General features: G+C 37.2%; 1 protein-coding gene across 8 annotated transcripts in view; it reads left to right on the top strand.

Moving 5' to 3' along the window:
• Window positions 1-23,638, top strand: part of LRRC28 (leucine rich repeat containing 28) — a 145,423-nt gene that overhangs the window by 78,656 nt on the left and 43,129 nt on the right. For 6 of the 8 annotated variants that reach the window (XM_063089276.1, XM_063089272.1, XM_063089273.1 and 3 more), the window contains exon 6: window positions 18,069-18,275. The exons of 1 other annotated variant lie outside the window; for it this stretch is intronic. In XM_063089276.1, coding sequence (XP_062945346.1) covers window positions 18,069-18,275 — 207 coding nt within the window. Of the gene's footprint in view, window positions 1-10,763; window positions 10,817-18,068; window positions 18,276-23,638 lie in introns of all 8 variants that reach the window. One more of the 8 variants, XM_063089271.1, reaches the window with a different exon arrangement.

Raw genomic sequence — 23,638 nt, 5'->3', positions numbered from 1 at the left:
CATTGGTCAGTGTGTCTGTTTTTATGCCAGTACCATACTGTTTTGGTTATTATAGCTTTGTAGTATAGCTTAAAGTCAGGTAGTGTTATGCCTCCAGCTTTATTTTTTTTGCTGAGCATTGCTTTGGCTATGCGTGGTCTTTTATTGTTCCATATAAATGTCTGAATAGTTTTTTCCATTTCTGAGAAAAATGTCTTTGGAATTTTGATGGGGATTGCATTGAATTTGTAGATCACTTTGGGTAGTATGGACATTTTCACTATGTTGATTCTTCCAATTCAAGAGCATGGAATATCTTTCCATCTTCTTGTATCCTCTCTAATTTCTCTCAGCAGTGGTTTGTAGTTCTCATTATAGAGATTTTTCACCTCCTTGGTTAACTCAATTCCTAAGTATTTTATTTTTTTGGTGGCTATTGTAAATGGGCAGGCTTTCTTGATTTCTCGTTCTGCATGTTCACTATTGGAGAAAAGAAATGCTACTGATTTTTGTGTGTTGATTTTGTATCCTGCTACTGTGCTGAAATCATTTATCAATTCCAACAGTTTTTTTGTAGAGGTTTTAGGCTGTCCGATATATAGGATCATGTCATCTGCAAACAGGGACAGTTTGACTTCATCTTTTCCAATCTGGATGCCCTTTATTTCCTTCTCTTCTCTGATTGCTCTGGCTAGTACTTCCAACACTATGTTGAATAGAAGTGGTGAGAGTGGGCATCCTTGTCTAGTGCCTGTTCTTAAAGGAAAAGCTTTCAGCTTTTCCCCATTCAGGATGATATTGGCAGTGGGTTTGTCATATATGGCTTTAATTATGTTGAGATACTTTCCCTCTATACCTAAGTTATAGAGGGTCTTTGTCATGAATGAGTGCTGAACTTTATCAAATGCTTTTTCAGCATGTATAGAGATGATCATATGGTCCTTGTGTTTGAGTTTATTAATATGGTGTATCACATTTATTGATTTGCGTATGTTGAACCAACCTTGCATCCCTGGGATGAATCCCACTTGATCGTGATGAATAATTTTTCGTATGTGTTGCTGTATTCTGTTTGCTAGTATTTTAGTGAGGATTTTTGCATCTATATTCATCAAGGATATCGGCCTGTAGTTTTCTTTTTTGGTTATATCTTTACCTGGTTTTGGTATCAGGATGATGTTTGCTTCATAGAATGAGTTTGGGAGATTTGCGTCCGTTTCAATCTTTTGGAATAGTTTGTAAAGAATCGGTGTCAATTCCTCTTTGAATGTTTGGTAAAATTCTGCTGTGAATCCATCTGGTCCTGGGCTTTTCTTTGTTGGGAGCCTTCTGATAACAGCTTCAATCTCCTTTATTGTTATTGGTCTGTTCAAATTTTCTACGTCTTCACGGTTCAGTTTTGGGAGCTTGTGTGTGTCCAGAAATTTATCCATTTCCTCCAGATTTTCAAATTTGTTGGCGTATAGTTGTTTATAGTAGTCTCGAATGATTCCTTGTATTTCAGATGAATCAGTTGTAATATCGCCTTTTCCATTTCTAATTTTTGTTATTTGAGTCTTCTCTCTTCTTTTTTTTGTTAGCCATGCTAATGGTTTGTCAATTTTATTTATCTTTTCAAAAAACCAACTTTTTGATTCGTTGATCTTTTGAATTGTTTTTTGGTTTTCAATTTCATTCAGTTCTGCTCTGATCTTAATGATTTCTTTCCGTCTGCTAACTTTAGGATTGGATTGTTCTTGTTTTTCTAGTTCTTTAAGGTGAAGTGTTAGGTTGTTCACTTGCCATCTTTCCATTCTTCTGAAGTGAGCATTTAATGCAATAAATTTTCCCCTCAATACTGCTTTTGCAGTATCCCACAGGTTTTGGTATGATGTATCATTGTTTTCATTAGTTTCAATAAACTTTTTGATTTCCTGCTTGATTTCTTCTTGGACCCATATGTCATTAAGTAGAATGCTGTTTAATTTCCATGTGTTTGTATAGTTTCCAGAGTTTTGTTTGTTATTAATTTCTAGTTTTAATCCATTGTGGTCTGAGAAGATACATGGGATAATTCCAATTTTTTTGAATTTATTGAGACTTGATTTGTGACCTAATATGTGATCTATCCTGGAGAATGATCCATGTGCTGATGAGAAGAATGAATATTCTGAGGTTGTTGGGTGGAATGTTCTGTAGATATCTGCCAATTCCAATTGGTCTAGAGTCTTGTTTAGATCTTGTGTTTCTCTACTGATTCTTTGCCTAGATGATCTGTCTAATATTGACAGTGGAGTGTTCAGGTCCCCTGCTATTATGGTATTAGTATCTATTTCCTTCTTTAGGTCTAATAGAGTTTGTTTTATAAATCTGGCTGCTCCAACATTGGGTGCGTACATATTTATGATTGTTATGTCTTCTTGATGGATCAGTCCTTTTATCATTAAGTAGTGTCCCTCATTGTCTCTTTTTATGGTTTTTAGTTTAAAGTCTATTTTGTCAGATATAAGAATAGCCACTCCAGCTCGTTTTTCTTTTCTGTTTGCATGGTAAATCTTTTTCCATCCTTTCACTCTTAGTCTGTGTGAATCTTTATGGGTGAGGTGGGTCTCTTGTAGGCAGCATATAGTTGGGTCCTGCTTTTTTATCCAGTCAGCCAGTCTGTGTCTTTTAATTGGGGAATTTAAGCCTTTAACATTAAGAGTTGTTATTGAAAGGTGTTGATTTATTCCTAGCATTTTATTGGTTGTTTGGTTGTCTTAGGTGTCTTTTGTTCCTTGCTTTCTGATTTACTGTTTGGTTTCTTTGTTTGTTGGTTCCTTAGGTTGTAGATAGTGTTTTTGTTAGCTTGTTTTCTCTTCATGAATGCCATTTTTATTGTACTAGCGGGTTTAGATTTTTCTTAGGTTTTTATGGCAGTGGTAGTTATTTTTCAGGAACCAAACCCAGTACTCCCTTGAGGATTTCTTGTAAGGGTGGTCTTGTGGTAGTGAACTCCCGCAGTTTTTGTTTGTCTGAGAAATATACTATTTGCCCCTCATTTCGGAAGGATAGCCTTGCAGGGTAGAGTATTCTTGGCTGGCAATCTTTGTCTTTTAGTATTTTGAAAATATCATCCCATTCCTTTCTAGCTTTTAGGGTTTGTGATGAAAAGTCTGATGTTAACCTGATTGGGGCTCCCTTATAGGTGATTTGACGCTTCTCTCTTGCAGCTTTTAAGATTCTCTCTTTGTCTCTGAGTTTTGCCAATTTGACTATGACATGTCTTGGAGAAGGCCTTTTTGGGTTGAACACGTTTGGAGATCGTTGAGCTTCCTGGATCTGAAGATCTGTGATTTTTCCTATACCTGGGAAGTTTTCTGCCACTATTTTGTTGAATATGTTTTCAATGGAATCTCCATTTTCCTCCCCTTCTGGAATACCCATGACTCGGATATTTGAGCGCTTGAGGTTGTCTGATATCTCTCTCAGATTTTCTTCCATGTCCTTGATTCTTTTTTCTTTCTTTTTGTCTGCTTGTGTTATTTCAAACAGCCCATCTTCAAGTTTAGAGGTTCTCTCTTCAACTTCGACAAGCCTGCTGGTTAAACTCTCCGTTGTGTTTTTTATTTCGCTGAATAACTTCTTCAGTTCAGCAAGTTCTGCTACATTTTTTTTCAGGACATTGATTTCCTTGTATATTTCCTCTTTCAGATCCTGTATACTTTTCCTCATTTCATCATGATGTCTAGCTGAGTTTTCTTGTATCTCATTCAGTTTCCTTAGAATTATCACTCGAAATTCCTTGTCAGTTATTTCAAGGGCTTCTTGTTCTATAGGATCTAGAGTATGAGATTTATTAACTTTTGGTGGTGTACTTTCTTGATTTTTTGTATTTCTGGTGTCTTTTTTTTGGTGTTTATTCATTGTGGCAGGGGGTTTCACAGTCCACCGGTTTAAGACTAATGACTAACTAGGATGTTGCTGTGGTTGCCAATTTGGTATGGCTCCTGCCGTGACTGCTCAGTTGGCCTCTAGTGTCTTGTGTGTGTGGTTGCCTCGGGTCTTGGGCTTCTCCAGGGATCCACCTTTCTAGTCAGCTTGTACTCTGCTGGGCTGGTGGATCACGTACCACAGGGTGTGTGATCTCTGTTGAGCTTTCACTTTCTGTACAGGACTTCTCCCCGTTCCGTGTGCTCTGGCCCAGGCTGTTAGATCGTGCAGTGGCGACCCCACCGGGTGTGTGGTTTCTGACGAGTCTCCGCCTCCCTGGCCGCACGTCTCCCCCCTCTGTGCACACTGTGCTGGGCTGGGGCGTGTCTTCTGCACCCCTCGTCTATCAGCTGGGCCTTCAAGACCCTGCTCAGCACCGCCTCGCCCAGGAAGTCTACCAGGTTTCTGCTAGGCACAGACGACCGGTCTCTCTGGGTGCCTTTGTAGCACTGTGTAGATCTTTCTCGGGTCTTGTTCACCTTTGTATCCCCCCGGTATAAACCGAGTCTAGTGCCCGCCTGCAGCCTGCTCTCCGGCAGGTTCAAGCGGACCTGGGAACTCTCCTACCACACTATTCCCAACCAGAAATTCGTTCTGCTTTTTTCCAAACTGGTGGTCGCAGAGATGGTATCTGCCTCCCAGTAACAGGAAGTTTACCGGGGCCGGAGTCCAGGGTGTGGTGGAGTGACAGTCGGCCCGCCCGTACTTCCTAGCCCTCCCAAAACTGGTCGGGACGCCCCACACCCCCAGCCCTGCCAGAGAACCGCGGCGGGAGTGGGAGAGGAGGTCGGCCCGCAGGGTCCGGAAAGCCCCGCGCCAGGCCAAGCAAATGGGCTCAGTGATGGCCGAGCAGGGCGGAGCTGCCCGCACCTGGGAAAATGGAGGCAGCACCGTGGCAGTGAGTGGCCTGGTGGTGCAGGCGGGAGCCGCGTGGGCATCCACCCCCCGAACAGAGCTGTGCCAGGGATCACTCACAGTGCTGTGCCAGGTCGGGCGCTCGCTCTGTCTCTGGTTTGTTGCCTTCCGTGTTCTCGGCGCTGCCGCCTCGGGCTGTTCAGTCGCGGCGCCGCTCGGGCGCTCCCAGGAATCTTCTTTTTTTTTTTTTTTTTTTTGTGACCGGCACTCAGCCAGTGAGTGCACCGGTCAGTCCTATATAGGATCCGAACCCGCGGCGGGAGCGTTGCCGCGCTGCCAGCGCAGCACTCTACCAAGTGGCCACGGGCTCGGCCCCCAGGAATCTTCTTTAATGCCGGCCTGAAACCTCGAATCCTGAATAGGGCAGCTGGCCGCCTTCAGTGCGGCCCCAGCCTCCGGGATCCTGGCTGCATCCACAGCAGCCCTGGCGCCGTGTTCCCTGTTTCAAGACTCACTTTTGCAGCTAAGAATCAGTTCTTTTCCTGCTCCACACTTCAAAGCTGTTGCCTGTAAATGAGGCAGCCTCTCCTGCCGGGGGCAAAGTGGCGTTGAGCCCCCACGACCGGCCAGCAGCAGCAGTCCTCCCTTAAGAGATGGCCAGAGGAAGGTCCACAAGTTTCCCGGCTGCCTGAGGCCCAGTGGCCACCTTTTCCACCTCAGCTACTCCGCGCCAGCCGCCGCAGCCGCCGCCATCTTGAAACTTGATCAGTATATTTAGTTTCTGAGGCTGGGAAGTTCAAAGTCCATTTGGTGGTGGCGACAGTGACCCAAGGGTCTCACATTGCAAGATGGTGGAAGCAGAGAGAACAGAGCGAGAGAGAGAGAGAGAAGCACAGTATCTTCAAAGCTCAGTTAGGCCAAACGCAATAAAACAAAGTGTTCCTGTATTTTTTTCACCGCATTTAAAGATTCTCTCTCTTTTTTTAACAACTAGTCCTGAGTAAAAACTCAGGACTGAAGTATCAAACTTTACTATTAAGCATCATTTACCACAGTTTGATTTTGATGCCCTATTTGGTCTGTGAGCATGTTTCAGCCCACACATAGATACCAGGCCATTTCTAAACAGGCTGCTTATTTGCAGAGTGATCAGTCTGGATCTACAAATGCAAGTTAAATAATTCAGTGTTAAGGGAATTTAGTTCTCATTTCAGAGAAGAAGGTTAAACTCCTTCTTAAATATGAATTCTGCTTTTTAAAAATGACTTTAGAATATACACATGTCTAGGATTTTATCCCAGGTGTCACAAATAATGTCTAAGAGGTTGCATTGTTTGGATAGTTGCAGTTAACTCAAGGATATGTGACATCCTGAATGCTGTTCTCTGTCCTCCTTCAAAATGGACTGATATTTTAGTTGAATCTGAGTTGGTTGTAATTTTCTTATTTGACCAAGTAGATAGTCTTACCCAGTTTCAGAAAGATATCTATCTCCCAAGGGCCCCTTTCTCTATGTTAGGCTTAACAAACGTATACATATGTGTTTGTCGTTGTTACCCTGATAAAATGACATCAATTACAGAAGTATTTATATCCAGAGTTTACAATTAGAATATTTTGTAGTATAATGAACTGAAAATTAGAAATAAATATTTATTGATTTTTTTTCTGCCATGTATTATTGGATTATATTTGATATTTCTTTTAATCACATTGGTAGTTGTTATTCTCTCTCTTTTTTTTTTACAGGTGCTTTTTTCTTTTTACAACAAACCAATGATCTAAATAGTTGAGTAAATAACCCAATTTGGATAGCCGATAAGTAATAAGATTATGGTTTGGACCTTTTTCTCTGTACCATGTGCCTTCCACAGCCCAATCAAGAGAAAGAAAATGAATATAAAGAGGGAGACTTACTGTATAGAGAATGAAATTTAGCATTGAAATATTGTCTTTTCTTTCTTTGTATGTTCTTCTTAGCCTGGTGTGCTTTGTAGTTCAAATTAGAGCTCTTTTTAGCAGTACAGGAAAAAGCCAGTGCTTGAAAATAGTAAGCCTTGTTACTGACTCTCTGTGGTCACTGGCTTGGCATGGAGTGGATGACTTCCTTCCCATTCCCTTTTAAATTTTAGGTTAGGTCAGTGTGCATATGCAGAGAATCATAATTTAAAGGGGATTTATTGTTTTTTATTTTGAAATAAAGACCCTAATGTTATTTTTATGCTTAGTGTAAGTAATTACTATGTGGCAGTAATGAAATCATTTTCAGGATACTGCAAGTAGCTGTAAAGTTTTAAGGTGTTGTGTATTTACCATAAAAGTAAACAATGTGAAAAACTGTGAAGTTAGAATTATTCCAGGGACACTAAGGAAATAAGGTATGCAAACAGATGTTTACTCCCAGAGAAAGGATGGAGGGGCTTAGGAGTGGTGTGGTGATCGGGGGAGACCAGCTGAAAAGAGTAGGATTCTGCCAGGATTCTGAAAAGAATGCATTATAACTCTATATCAGTAATAAATACTACATGAATTTCTAGGTGTCATTGCAATAAATACTTTCAAAAATGTCAATAATGTTAAGTTTATTAATGCTAAAATTAATTATAGACACTTCTATTAAAAAGAAACACAATAAAACCATATCGAAAAAAGACTTTAAGAAACTGATTAAATTATGTGCATTATTCCCAGAATAACTATTCTGCTTATTTATAACATTCAGATAATATATGAAATTTTTAAAATTTTGTTTTAATATAGCTATTTTTAGTATTTAGAAAGAATTTTATTTTTTAAATAATTTTTGAGTTACTGTTTTTATTTTAACATACAGGAAAATTCACCCTTTTGGTGTGCAGTTGTATAACTACCACTGCAATCAAGATGCATAAGAGTTCCAACACCCCAGAAGATTTGCCTATGTTCCTTTACACCAACCTTCGACCATCCCCCAGGCCCTCATAATCACTGTTCTGTTTTATAGGTCTATAGTTTTGCCTCTTTCAGAATATTGTATACATAAATGGAATTGTACATTATGTACCCTTTGAATCGTGCTTCATTCACTTAGCATAATGCATTTGAGATTCAAACGTGTTGTTGTATGTATCCAGAGCTTATTTCCTTTCATTGTTGAGTAGTGCCTGTATTTCATTGTATCAACATACCAGAGTTTGTTCCTTCACCTGAAAATTTATACTTCTTTTTCAAAATGGTTTCAGCTATTCTAGGTCCTTTGCATTTAAATATAAAATTTGAAATGAGCCTGTCAATTTCTACCAAAAAAAAGCCTCCTGGGATTTTGATAGGGATTGTGTTGAGCCTATAGATCAATTTGGGGAGCATGTCATCTTACCAGTGTGAAGTCTTCAAATCCCTAAACATGAAATGCTTTTCTGTTTATTTTGGTTTTCCTTAATTTCTTCCAACAATATTTTGTAGTTTTTAGCACAGAAATTTTGCGTTTCTTTTGTTCAGTTTATTCCTAAGTATTTCATTTTTTGGTGCTATTGTGAATGGAATTATTTTCTTAGTATAATTTTTGGATTGTTCCTCCAGGTACATAGAATTACAACTGAAATATTGAAATGTTGATCTTGTATCTGGCAACCTTGTTAAACTAGGTTATTTGTTCTAATAGTTTTTGTGGATCCCTTAGTATTTTCTACTGAGGATCATGTCATCTGTGAACAAATAAAGTTTTACTTCTTTTTTGTTCTTGATACTTTTTGTCTGGTTGGTTTTTGCCTTGTTGCATTTGCTAGAACCTCCAGTACATTGATGGGTAGCAATTGAGAGAGCCAGCCCCCTTGCCTTGTTCCTGACCTAGGGGGGAAAGCATTCAGTCTCTCACCATTAAATATGATCTTAGCTCTAGGTGTTTTGTCTATACCTTTTATTGTGTTGAAGGAGTTACATTTTGTTCCCAGTTTGTTGAGAGTTTTTGTCATTAGTGCATTTTGGGTTTTGTGAAATGCTTTTTCTTCATCTATTGAGATGATTGTGTGGTTTTTGTTCTTGTTCTATGAACATGTGTATTACATTGATTGACTGTTCAGGTGTTAGACCATCCTTATATTCCTGGCATCAATCTCACTTCTTTGTGATGTATAATCATTTTTATGTATTGCTAGCTTTTGTTTGCTAATATTTTGTTAAGAATTTTTTCACTTATGTTCATGAGGAATACTGGTCTGTAGATTTCTTTCTAATGATGTTTTTGTTAGGCTTTAGTATCAGGGTAATACTGTCTTCATAAAATGAGTTGGGAAGTTTTTCTGCCTATTTTCTGAAAGAGTTTGTGAAGAGTTGATATTATTTCTTCTTTGAATGTTTAATAGCATGGAAAAATCATCTGGGTGTGGGCTTTTCTTTGTGGGAAAATGGACACAAAATTACAGCTAGATAGGAAAAATACTAGTAGTGTATAGTAGTGCTAGGCATCTATAATTAACAATTATTTATTGTATGTTCACAAATGGCTAGAAGAGAGGAGCTCATATATTCTCATCACAAAGAAATAATAAATTTTTGTGATGAATTTTCTAGTTATCCTGATTTGATCATCATACGTTGTATACATTGAAATATAACTCTGTACCTCACAAATAGTACATGTCGATTAAAAAATAAATTCCTTTATAAAAAGAAAAAGAAAAGGAAAATAAAATAAAATTACTAATTCAATTTTTTAAATTTGTGATACATCTATTCAGATTTTTAATGACTTCTTGAATTAGTTTGGTAATTTGTGTGTTTCTAGATATATGTTCATTTCATCTAAGTTGCTAATTTGTTGGAATAAATTTGTTCATAGTATTCCCTTGTAACCTTTTAATTTCTATAGAGTTGATAGAGATGTCCATCTTTTGTTCCCAATTTTGGTAATTTGTGTCTTTTTTCTCTTTTTAGTATTTATTTATTTTGGTCAGTCTAACTAAAGGTTTGTCAAGTTTGTTATCTTTTTAAACTTTTGTTTTCATTGATGCTGTTTTTCTGATTTCTGTTTCTTTGATCTCTACTATAATTTTTATTATTTCCTTTCTTCTGCTTACTTCAGGTTTAGTTTTCACTTTTTTCTCTCTCCTTTCTAAAGGTAGAAGCTCAGGAAATGGTTTTGAGAACTTTCTTTTCAAATATAGGCATTTAAAGCATTACATCTCCCACTCATCACTTTTTGGGCTGCATTCCATACATTTTAGTAGGATCTTGTGTTGGTTATTTTCATTTGGTCAAAAATATTTTCTAATTTTCCTTGTGATTTCTTATATTTGTGGGTTATTTAGAAGTGTGCTGTTTAATTTCCAAGTATTTGGAGATTTCCCAGATATCTTTCTGTTGTTGATTTCTACTTTAATTACCTTTTAGTCAGAGAACATATTTGTATGATTTTAATCCTTTTAAATGTGAGACTTTAATGTTCTAGTGTGTGGTCTATCCTAGAGAACATACTGTTTGCATTTGAAAAGAATGTGTATTCTGTGGTAGTGTTCTTACATGTCAGATTAGGTCAATGTGGCTAATTGTGTAGTTCAAGTCTTCTGTCTCCTTGCTGATTTTCTGTCTAGTTCTATCAGATATTGAGGGTAGTGTGTTGAAATCTGTGTATCATTGTTGAAGTGTCTACTCTTCTTGTCAATTCTGTCAGTTTTTTGCTTTATGTAGTTTTAGACTCTCTTGTTAGTTGTGTATATACTCATAATTGTATTGCTAAAGTATTGCTGTAGTTTGAATGTCCCCCCAACCTCATGTTGAAACTTAACCCCCAATATGGTGATAGAAGGTGGGGCCTTTAAGAGGTGATTGGACTGTGAAGATCATGCCCTTGTGAGTGGATCAGTCCATTCCTGGAGTAATGAGTTGATGGTTTAATGAGTGGTCATGGGCGTGATTCTGATGGCTTTATAAGAAGAGCGAGTGAGATGTTTAGCTCTCTTACTCAGCCCATTCTCACCATGTGATACCCTGTGTCACTGTAGAGTCACCACGCCAGATGTGCCACCTGGACTGTGGACTTCCCAGCCTCCAAACTGTAAGAAATAAATTTCATTTCTTTATAAGTCACCCAGTTTTGGGTATTCTGTAAGAAGCCACAGAAGTGGACTAATACATGTATTGACTATTTTCCTATTGTGAAGTAGTCCTCTTATCTCTTATAGTATGTCTTGTCTTAATGTCTATTTTTTCTGACATGAATATAGCTACTCTGTCTCTCTTATGGTCATTGTTTGCATGGTATATATTTTTTCCAATCTTTTATTTTCCCTATTTGTGCCTTTTAATCTAAAGTGTGTAAAATTCTTATAGATAGCATATTGGGTATTTTTTTGCAGTCTGACATCTTCTCTCATTTGATTGGGTTTAGTCTGTTCACGTTTAGCATAATTATTGATACGGTTGTATTTACATCAGCCGTTTGGCCATTTGTATTCTATGTATGTCTTTTTTATTCCTCTGTACCTCCTTTAATTGCCTTATTTTATGTTAGATAAATATTTTTAGTGAGTGACTTTAATTCCTGTGTTGACTTTTACTATGCGTTTTTTAGTTATCTTCTTGTTGTTCCCCTAAACATAATGAGTCATTTTTCTCTTGTTGCTTTCGAGAGTTTCTATTTGTCTTTCACCATTTGATTATGATGTGTATGGGTGTGAATCTCTTTATATTTATCCTATTTGGTCTTTTCCGAGCTTCTTGGATCTTTAGAATAATATTTTTCATCAGTCTTTTTTGAAATTTTGTAACCACTTTCTTCACATTTTTTCCTGCCCTTTTTTCCTCATTCTCTTTTAATTGGAATTCCATTACTCATATATTTGTACAATTGTTTTTTTCCTGCAGTTATATGAGCCTCTGTTCATTTTTTCAGTCTTCTTTCTGGTTTTCTAATTGGATAATTTCTATAATCTACCACTACTTCTTTTCTCTGCCTATTTAAATCTGCTGTTGAGCCTCTTTAATGAATTTTTCTTTGCACTTTTCAACTCCAGAATTTCTATTTTTTAATACTTGTTCTTTATGATGTTTTCTATTTTGTGAGTCATTGTCATCACATTTTCCTTTGATTCTTTAAACCTATTTTCTTTAAGTTCTTTAAACATACAACTAAATTCAACATGTGGATCCACTTAGAATTAGTTTCTGTTTACTTATTTTTTCCTGAATATGGGTTACACTTTTCTGTTTTATTGCATGTCTTATAATTTTTTTTGAAAATGGACACTTTAAATAATATATTGTAGTGACTCTGGATTCTGATTTTTTTTTTTCTATTTTAGGATTGTTGTTATTGCTATTTATTTCATTTCTTTGATTTTTTTTTTCTCAGACTGAAAATTGAAAGTCCATTTTCCCAACAGTGTGTGATCACTGATGACTCTGCTTTGTGTTTTTTTTTTTTTTTCTTTTTTACTTGTTTTTATTTCAATTTTTAAGCTTGACTTTTTAGGATTTGTCCTTGTGTCTGCATAGATTAGCAGTTTAACACTTTGAGATGGTAAGATTTCTACTTTTAGCTGACGTATCTGTTTGCAGATTCAGGAACACATTTAAAGTTCAAGCAGTTTTCAAGTTTGCCTCAGCTTTTCTTTCTGCTGAGCTCTCTTTTCTCTTCTGTGCCTGTGTGCAGGCTCCTCCCTGTAGGCCTGGGCTGTGTAAATAGCTTGAGCCTTCTCTGGTCTCCCCTGTGCTTGCTTTTACCTCATCCACTCAGCCTGGGATGTGTGGAAAGCATATAAAGTGCTTTTAGGGCTGTTTCACATCCCGAAGCTCCTTGTTAAATTTCTGGCTCATCTGCCTCTTCCATTGTTTGCTCCAACCACAACGATACCTCAGCCTGGTAAAATTGCTGGCCTCCATGTTTGCTTATGACCAGGATGGCTGACAACACCACTGGGTGTGGATTTTTCACCTTTTATTGCAAATCAAGTCAGCCCCCCTGGCAGTGAAGCTGCTGGCTGTTTGCAGCCTACCTCACCACTCTTGTACTAGCCAAGCTGGGTGGAGCAATGGGAGGTTCCCCAGGCAAGTGTCACAGATTTCAGCTTTTCTTATCCAAAATACTTTTCATGGTAAGTGCTTCTTTATTTGTTGAAATATTTGGTCAGTTTCCAGAAGGCTAAAATGGTTGCTTTTGATAATTTTGTCTAATTTTATAGTTGCCTTTTGGGCAGAGGATTTGGCAATCTCCTTATTCCACAATACTGAAAGTTCCACCTTTTTTTTTGTCATTGTTTGCATAGCATGTACATTTTTTATCTTATGTTTAATATATCTATGTATTCAGATTTAAAATGGATTCCATTTAGATAGAATATACTAGGGTCTTCTTTCTTTAATACAACCTGTCTGTCTTTTAATTGGTATCTTGAGGCTATTTACATTTAATATAAGTACTGATCTTGTTAGATTTCGGCCTACCATTTTATTATTTGTTTTCTGTTTTGCAACCTCTGGTTTTGTTTCTCTATTCTCTCCTGATTTTTTTTTGTATTATTTGAATTTTTTTTAGTACAGTAGTACCCCTTTATCTATGATTTCAGTTATCTGCAGTATAATACAATAAGATGTTTTGAGAGACCACAGTCACATAACTTTTATTGCAGTATATTGTTATAACTGTTCTATTTATTATTACTAATTGTTGTTAATCTCTTATATGCCTAATTTATAAGTTAAACTTCATCATAGGTATGTATGTATAGGAAAAACATTATATATATAGTGTGCAGTACTATTGGGGTTTCAGGCATCCATTAGCGGACTTGGAACATATCCTCTGAGGATAAGAGGGGACTACTGTATTCAATTTTAATTCATTTATTGGCTTTTGGATTCATATTTTTTGTATTTATATTATTTTTAATGGTCACTTTAGGGATTACATTATAGATACCTTTCAAAATCTACTTTGAAACTCCTTTTATTTTCCTCACTCACCTGTGTGTTCTACCTGTCATAAGTAGTACACCTTCATATATTGGAAATCACACCAGACAGTGCTATAATTTTTGCTTTCAGCAGCTATGCATATCATGCATACCTAAAAAGAGAGAAGTAATAGTGTATTATATTTACCCAGATATAATAACTCTTAAATTTGAAGACACAATGGCTGAAACTTCCAAAATTTGGTAAAAGACATAAATTCACAGATTGAAAAAGCTCAGCAGACCCCAAACAGGATAAATTCAAAGAAAGCCATTTGCAGACACATCATAATCAATCTGCCAATGACTAAAGATAAAGACAGTATCTTGAAAGCACCTAAAGGAAAATGACATATTACATATAGGAAGATAATGTCTGTGCAGGCTGGAAGACAATAGATCAACATCTTTAAAGAAAGAAAAGAATGGTCAACCCAGAATTCTGTATCTAATGAAAATAATCTTTAGGAATTAAAATGATTTAAGACATTCCCAGGTAAAAGGAAACTAAGAGAATTTGTTGCCAGCATACTTGCTCTAAAAGAAATGCTAAAAGAAGCTCTTCAGGCTGAAGGGAAATGATACATGCAGGAAACCTGGATCTTTAGGAATGATGGAAGAGCAACAAAGTTATTTAAGAGAAATCTGTTGTCCTGGCCTTGGTGCAGTTTCCAAACTTGACCAAATTTGCTGGATTTATGTTTAGCTGATAGTTTTTCAGTTTTTAACTTGAGGCCACACTTTGGATTCTGTTTCTTTATTTCTGCCAGATGTTGCTACTCCAGGTTAATTTCATGTTTTTTTGTGTTTCAGATAGAATCTTAGGTAAAGTTTGATTGTATTGCTTCCTAAAAATGTACTTTCCAGTAGCTGAGATTAGCAAGTATATTTTTGAATTGATTATTGAAACAGCAATGCCATATGTAATCCCAGATTTTTGGCCTGTTATAATTAGGAAAATTGTGTTTATTTCAGTCCACCTGAGAAACCATTTACTTTTATTTCTCTTTTTTCCCAAGTACTTTCATAGTATGACAAAGTCATCAATTTTTTCAACCATATTCTATGTAATATTCAACTCAGTATTATAATTCAAATGACAATTAAATCAAGTCTTTTCTAGCAAATTAAAAGGCCTACATATTAAGCTACTTAGAAAAGTGTTCTTTTTTTGCATTTGTTCATTTACTGTGTGCAATCCTGCATGTTTCAGATTTAGTAGAATTTTTTTATTCATCACTTATAGGAAATAAGAAATGTAGTTTCTTTCTCCTTTTCCCATTCCTCATTACCTTGACTTTAGGTTCTGATAGTCTGTGTTTTCTCTTTCTTTCTCAAAGTGTTACTCATTTTAATATCTGATAGGTGTACATATCTGCCAAAGCAAAGTATAAATATTGGTCTGCCACTACTGCAAAAAGTCAATCTTCAAATTATGGAACATTTAAATTCATAATTATATATTCACAATGCAGTAAGGCAAACCGATTTAAAGTGGAGGACAGTTGCAGGCCTTAGTAATTTTTGCAGCCATTAAATTAAAATTAAAAGAATTCTTTGCACACTTAATTATTTTTGAAAGAATGATGAAAATCATCTGTTTTCCTTGCTGCCATGTGAATTTTGACAGACTTTTAAAAAAATACATTTAAATAAGTGGTTTATAGATAGTGTAATTCAGAAATATTAATGAAATTCTAATATTTTTTCCTACAAAAATAAGTTTTTAGCATTGTTATCACCATACTTAAGAGTGTAATAGTCTAGAAGCTTAAAATTATCATTGATTTTTTTCCTATTTCATTATTTTCCATATCCAATCCTCATGCCTTTCTTAAAGTATCTCTGGAATTTATCTTCAAAAAAATTTGGGAGGTGGGGAGGCGGCAGGCAGCTGGCCAGTACAGGAATTGAACCCTGGGCTGTGGTGTTATCAGCACCACGTTCTAACCAATTGAGATAACCGGCCAGCCCGACCTTCAAATTCTATCATACTGCCTCTGTTTTAGTCAAATGTTTACTTGTTTTCTCAGCCTAGAATCTTTTGCCATGTCATTGCTTTCTGCGTATTTAGCAGTCTAACCTTTCCAAAAGAGTTCTTTCATCCTTTCAGAATCTTCAGGAGATGTTGTATACTCACTCCATTAAGTCCAGACTTATTTATCCTATATTCATTATCATCCATGTCTCTACCAAGGCCTCTGTATTGAATTTATTCTCTGCTCTTTTCCCATTGGTGTCTTTAGCACTTGTTGGGCCCCAAAGAGCCTGTTGTGCATGCTGTATTTGTTTTTTCACTTCCATGACTTTCCTCAAGCTTTCAACTGTACCCACGTGCCCTGCTGGGAGTGCTGTATCCATTTGACCTATTCAAGTGTCTAATAAATTTTGCAAAAGCTGCTCCAGCCCCACATCTCACTCTTCTTTCTCTGAGCTCCTCTTGCACCTTGTCTCTAGTATGTGATGTGATTCTCAGTGGCAGAGACCTTCAGTCATTCTTCTCTTGGAACCTGGCCCCGTGGTGTGTAGCAGATTGACTGCACTTCTGTCTCACTTCACTCCTAATCATTTTGTGAAGTTAGGTCAGAAAGGTTTCTTTCTTTTTCTTCTTTTTCTTTGTTCTTTTTATTTACTTCTAAAACCTGATAGTTCTTCCCCCAACTTTCTCATCCCCACACACCACAAATCAGAAACATTTTTGTATTGTGAAATAGATAGACCGGCTTAGCTAGGTGGAATACTGTGCCGAGGGATCCACGAGTGAAATTGATTCCCATGCGCATCAGTTAAGTTCAAGTAGAACAGAACTACCATTCAGAGTCACGGGCTGTAGACTGAATCCTGCCTACCCATCTTCAAATATGTATTTTGTTCAGTATTGGGGGGAAGTGGAGCAATAATGTGTGAACTCTCTAGCATAAATTTGTAAATATTAGAAAGATAACTAGAAATTAGTATATTTTGAACTTGTGTTCCTTTCATAAAGAAAAATGTTATTAAAAACACTACCATTAACAGTAAGACTGGCAAACTTTTTCAGTAAATGGCCAGATAATATTTTTAGGCTTTGCAGACCATGTATGGTCTCTGTCACACGTTCTTTGTTTTTGTTGTAGTTGTTTGCCACCCTTAAAAAATGTAAAAACCAATTTTAGCTTGCAGGTAGTACAAAAGCAAGCCATAGGCTAGATTTGACCTCCGAGCCACAGTTTGCTGACCCCTGGTCTGTAGTAATGAGAAAGGCTAATCTATTTAATCTAGCATCCAAGAGGGCAGAAGACTTTATTATCCATTAGAGAAGACGTCGCTAGTACTAATCCAAATCCTAAACAAATTGGAATGTGCCCAGAGTAGTCAGGCATATGGTAGAGCATGGGAAACCTTAGCCTAAGAGGAATGGCTCAAGAGTAGAACCAGGATTAGAGAAGGGCAAGAGATGACATCATTGCCATCTGAATATGTAAGTATCCCTGATGCAGAAGGAGAAGACTTGTCCTGCATAGTGCCTTGAGTGGAATATGCTGTCCTGAGACAGGGTAAATGTCCTTCCCTAAAAGGGTAATTTCTCCTGAGAAGAACTAAGTTCCTCGTAAAGAACTTCCCAATCTTTACTCCAGACAGTGATTTTGTGTATGGCAGAACGTAATTGTACTCACCATGGAACAGGTTACAACTGTGGACATCAATGATGAGGGAATACTGGAGTAAAGGAAGGTTTTATTTTGGGTGGAATTAAAGTAAATCTTCATAGGATGCTTACACTTTGAGTGGGTTTTGTGAAAGGAGCTACATGGCTGGACAATATCTAAAAATGTTACCTAACAATAATTTCATTTTATTATTATAATCTTTACCATGGTGAAAATCTCCAAAAGACATCCTAATTTGGGGTCCAGAAATCTTTTATTTAGTTCATGTGAATAAGTTGCACTTACTTGGATGCTATAATTTTTAAATCTATTATCTACTTAGATGTAAAGTAAATCACACAGTAGCAAACACCAGGTACCTTGAAGTGACAATAATCTTTCTTATCTCACCTTAGCAACAACTTTTGATTCATCCAGAAGCAGAAGCTATAGTAATAGACTTCTGGTTTGGATTCACCACTTTGTGTCTCTCCTTTTGCTATGCCAGCATTTTTCTCTGTTTAAGAAATTCTGGCAGGCTAATTTAAAGACACCAACCTAGGTTGGATTATTAGCATACTAGCCCTAAGTCCTGTGCTTCAGCATCATGTCTATGGAAATAGTTGCAGCTATTGGGTTTATTTGGTTGAACTGTTACAGTATTGATTCATTTATTTCATTAAGCTAATCAGGATGTGATTTATCTTAATTTTGATTTTGATTGTAGAGGTTGGCGATTTGAAGGAGCTGCAAACACTAGACATTTCTACCAATCGTTTGCTAACTTTACCCGAGAGGCTTCACCTGTGCCTTTCTCTGCAGTACCTCACTGTGGACCGAAATCGTCTGTGGTATGTGCCACGCCACCTCTGCCAGCTGCCCAGCCTCAATGAGCTCTCCATGGCTGGAAACCGCCTTGCATTTTTACCACTTGGTAAGTGATCATCTTCAAACGGTAAAGTAAGACAGCCAAAGAATAAGATGGAAAGCCTTTGTTTCCTTGTCTAGGATGGACTAGCTTCCTTCTTTCTGTTTATCTTGAAGATTGCCTCTGTAAGTCTTGATCTGCGTTTACAGGGAACAAAGCATCACTCCCAGTTAACAAATCAAATTTATTTCAGTTAGGGATTTCATATTTAAAAAAAAAAACAGACATGTGCTAAAAATTTGTTGAGGAATATAATATATGAGATGTGAGATAATGTACTGTGAGAGAGGAATTAAAATGTGTGTGTGCATAACTATAAATTTGACAGAGGGTACCGAGCAATATGAAAGGATAACTACTGGTACAGATGCATCTGTTTAGATGTTGACTTCTACCTAGAAAAATTGGTATAAGTTATCCTAGTAATTAGTATTGCCAGATAACCAAACTACAAAACTTTAAAGACTTTAAAATTGGCTGAATTGCCTACTGAGCTAGAAATGTCACCTTAGAAATAAGTAACGTATTATCCACTGTAGATCTCTGTAGCTGGCCCATACTGACATACTATATGTCAAAGAACATAGGCCTTTAATAAAACAGTACATTTATTTCACAGAGAACTGATTTTCTTAACTTGTAAGAAACAAAAGTGCCATTAAAAAAAATGAAGCCCCATAGAATCCTAAACTGTCACAATAAGCATCATATGATTTTACTCATAAAAATATTTTTTATAATGAATAATTTATCTCCAAGGGTGATGAAGTAAATAATTTACTAGTCCCTGAAAAGAAATATTTTCCAATATAATACAGTGTGCATTTTATTTTCAATTTAAAATCTCTTCAAGAAAACTTTAAAATACTGGAAACTTTAAAATCAATTCAAGTAATAATAAATTATCAAATTTAAGGAGATTACTTTTCCATAAATATAATTAGATTTCTTACTTATATAATTAACGAAATGAAAGAAAACCATTTCAGAAGCAAACTACATTTCTAAGAAATCAGAGCTTTCTTTCAAGTGAGAAAAATATCAAATATAAATAGATTTTAAAAAATAAATGTACCTGCTACAGTAACCCACAGTTTATAGAACAATTATAGTGGACAAGCACCAAGTTACAAATCCAGAGATCTGTGTTCTTTCTAGCCTGGTTCCACTACTTCACAGTGCGTGACCTGGAGTAAATCACCAGAAATTCTGTGAGCTCTAGTCTCCTTATATATAAGCCAGAGATGATAGTATTTATTCTGCTTACTTTAAAGATATTTTTAAGTCAAATGCAATAGTTTATGTATACAAATTCTAAAGCACTGTACAAATATAGGTAACTCTCCAATGCAAAGATACAACTTTTCGATTACCATATCTGTCTTTAAAATTTTTTTTACCCTCCTTCTCATTTTTAAGACCCCACCCCTCACCCCCATAGTAACCACTGAAACCTGTACTAACCACTTCCTAATGGAAATGGAAATGTATGACCTGTACCAGTACTGACTCCCTGCCACGTGATTTCCAGGATGGTGCAGTCAATGCTGGTAATAAATGAAGGAAGGAAAGGAGAAAGGAAGAGAGGGAGGGAGGCAGGGGAGGAAAAGATGTCACGGTTTGATCTGTGTGGGAGAAAACCCAACTTACTGGCATAACATCAGAGTTCAGGGTAAAGCTGCAAATTCCATTATAAGCAGTCTTTAACTTATCATGGTTTGACTTTCAGATGTTACTAGAAACAGATTAGCTTGTTAAGTCTGGGGCTGCCTAAAAGATTATTCATAGTATTATTATCATTATTGTTATTATTATAGATTGTATATGTAAGGAGTGTTTCCATGTGTAATAATGGTATTATGTATCTAAATATGACTATTTATAGGAATAACAATAGCTGATATTTATCAAGCACCTACTCTTTGGCCAGATATCTGTTTAATGCTCTCTAATTTAATTATTATAAAATCTTATGACAACACCTATTATTACAAAACTTATTGACCCCCTGATTTTACAGATGAGGAAATTGAAGTTCAGAGAAGTTAAATAACCTGCCTGGAGTCACAGCTAGTGAGAGATAGAATTGAGTTTCTGACTGTCTAATTTTTAACCCCATGTCCTTTCCACTTTGACATGCTATCTCCATATTCCAGGCATGGTCTCTCTGCAAGGGGACTCCATTTGGGATTAGTGCTGAACCATACTGAGCATCTTTCTAGTTGTTGTGTGGCCATCTCCAATGTCAGATTTGGCTCTGTCATTTTGGGCTCAAACACTCCTGTGGGTGCTCTAGTTGGCTTCATTCAATCCATCTCTGCATTCTGTAGGAGAGTCTGCCTGCCAGAGGCTATTGCTTTCTCTCACTAACCCACTCTAATCAACCAGGTTCTACCGGGTGCTCCCAATTACTTGTTTCCACCTGGTCTAGCTTCAGCAGCTCCTACAGCAACAGAAATTTTTATAAAATCCTAGGCCAGAGACCTGTTATCTAGACCTTCCTGTGTGCAAGTAACTCCTTCTCGTATTACTTTCCTGTCCCCTTTAAATTCAACAGAACTCCTGGTCCCTTAATTTTGAAGTTGTGCTTCTAACAACTGGTTTTTCCTTGTCTTCTTGCCTTGGTTCTTCATTACATACTCTTTGTCTCAACTCTAGACCGTTCATACAATTACTGTCTCCATCCAGCCTGCCAGAATCTGATCCACAGCCCCGTTCTCATGTCTGGTACCCAGATGTCCTCTTCTCAGAATGCCACCTAGTTCTAGAGTCCTAGCTCTCCCTAGAATCCCACATACAATTGGATTGTTTACATTGAGTGACTTTTGTTTTCTGTAGCCAGTTTCCATGCCCTTTGCCTTACCTGCTCTCCCTACCTCACTGTAGGTCCTCAGCCCTGGCTCCTCATTCTTGCCTGTTGTTTCAGCAGTGACACAGCTGAGCATGTGCTGTGGTGGCAGTGGAGATGGGAGAAGAGAGAAGCCAATCCCATAGGACCTGACCACTGTTTCTGTTTGGGGTGTCAGTGTCTGACACTGTGTATCATGCTGAATGCTTACAGCAACAGAGGACCTGACTTGCACTGGCCGGTGCAAGGTGCTAGAAGTGGTTAAGTGGCTGTTGGGTAGAGGGTAGACTGCTACACATTGCCTGGCAGCTCCTCTGCCTTGGCATCTCAGCTGCTTACTGGGGCATCATCTGTATGCACTATGCTAAAAATACTGGTGTGGGATGGTGAGTACAACCCTTACAGAGCAGTTTCTCTCTCTAGGTCTCTTGTCCCCCTCCCAAAGCTTTACCTCTGTGTCAGAAGAGGTTTTCCTTTGTGAACTTGTTAATATGGTGTCAAAGAGCATTAAAGGCAAGAGGGGCAAGAGCCCAGGGTATGGAAGCAGCATCCACACCATCCTGTTTCACAAGGCTCACAGCCCTGGCAGGACACAGGCCTGTGAATAGGTTTTACTTTACCATAGAAAAACATAGATGCAAGAGAGTGTCAATGAATATTGTCCAGTAAAATAAGAAACAGGCTACCTGAAGCAATGCTCTGCCCTGGTCTGAAACTGGATTCTTTGAGAATAGCAGGAGGAAAAGGTCCAGGGAGCAAATACAAGCACTGGTGGCCTTTCTTTATTTAGTATGTTGGGTGTTCTTTGTAAAGAAATGACAAGTCAGCTAGAGCACTGCAGTGTGAGGTCACCCAAAGAAGGCTTCAGGAGACTGGAGACAGGTTAATCCATGAGGATGCAGAAATGGAGCTGACTGAAATATCAACAGTTTCCTCAGTCTGCTTTTTGTTTTTGTTTTCTTTTTCTTTTTCTTTCTTTTTTTTTTTCCACCATGAAAAATGGTTTTGAAAGGACTTCAATTAAGTCTTTAGGAAGGACATAATTGTTTGTGCATGTGAAATTTTTCCTTGGACTCTTTTCTGATAAGCCAAAGCCATCTAATGCTAAGAACTGCAGTAGCTGGCACTGCCTTTTATAAGGGAACTGAAGTGTTCTTGGAAACGTAGCAAATAAGTGGACTTCTTTACAATAGTTTGGAGATACTCTACACACACACACACACACACACACACACACACACACACACACACACACACACACTTAAACTTTTCAGATATTACAAGGCTCCTGTGTTTGTTTAACCATGATTCTATGAGCATAATACAGGAATTAGAAAGTTTTATGAGGTATGGGGGTATTTCAAAAAGTTTGTGGAAAACGGAATTAGATGATAATGTGACTATTTCCATAAACTTTTTGAAGACCCCTTGTAGGTGCTTTGGTATCTCCAGTTGTGATGGGAGTTGAGCATCTTATTTTGGGGAGCCACTTACTAAATTAGATTTTTTTGCCAAAGAAGTTTGACTTAGGAGAAAACCAGTTTTTACGGGCTTATTAAAGGAGTGTCAGATTATAGCCTCTTCAAAAGGCAACCATAGATGCTACAAGGGTACTTCAGAAAGTTCATGGACAAATTCGTATTATCTCCTAGATCTATTTTTCCACAAACTTTTGAAGTACTCTCAAATATGTAAAGATGACTTAAATCACTTGTAATACTGTCTAACCCATTAGTAGTCTTTGAGTATATTCTTCTTAAGTCACTTGTGATGCTGTTAAAACCCTTAGGACCCTTTGACTGTAATCTTCTTAAGATGGAAAGATGCATCAAAAAGAAGACGCTCCTATGATTATTGTTCCTTAACAGTTGAGTGACAGATGAGTCTCTGGACAGAAGCTTTGCTCACGGGGGACAGGAGAGAAGAAGTCATTTGAGCCTAGTGCTGTGAAATTTAAAAGAGGCTTTGAAACTTGAGTATTTGTTATAGTTCAGTACAGCTCTGTTGACCAAATAGCTTGTAGAATTGTGACTTACCTCTTGGCTTCTGAGAGTATAGGGAAATGCAAAAAAGGGTTTTTTTCCTCTAAGGCTTTTTGACTGGGTCCTGTTGGTTTCCCTTGCATAATTAATAAGCCTGATTATTCAGGAATGTTTACAATTTATTTAACTTTGAATAATAGATTTAAGGATTATGAAGTTGCCCATGCACACATTAGCTATGGAAGAGCATGCTTTAGTTAACCCCCAGGTAGTGCTAGGTCAGCTAAACTCAATGCCAGTAACTCCTGTAGTTTCAGAAAACAGGAAAACAAAATTTGCACCCACATTAACAGGTGGAATTTTTAGTGAATATTAATTTAGAAAGCAGTGAATGAATTATTAGCCAAGAATATTTGGCACATGACATTGAGATTGACAGAATAACCTGTGCATAAACTACCATGTAGTAAGCCCAAAAGTTAATAGAGAATAATTTCCTGCTAATGAGAAATTATCTGAGTTTCTAACCCATTCCCAGA

Source organism: Cynocephalus volans, chromosome 3 (assembly GCF_027409185.1).
Source record: "Cynocephalus volans isolate mCynVol1 chromosome 3, mCynVol1.pri, whole genome shotgun sequence".
NCBI lineage: Eukaryota > Metazoa > Chordata > Mammalia > Dermoptera > Cynocephalidae > Cynocephalus > Cynocephalus volans.
The sequence above is the reverse complement of the archived record's forward strand: the minus strand, read 5'-3'. Positions and strand labels throughout refer to the sequence as shown.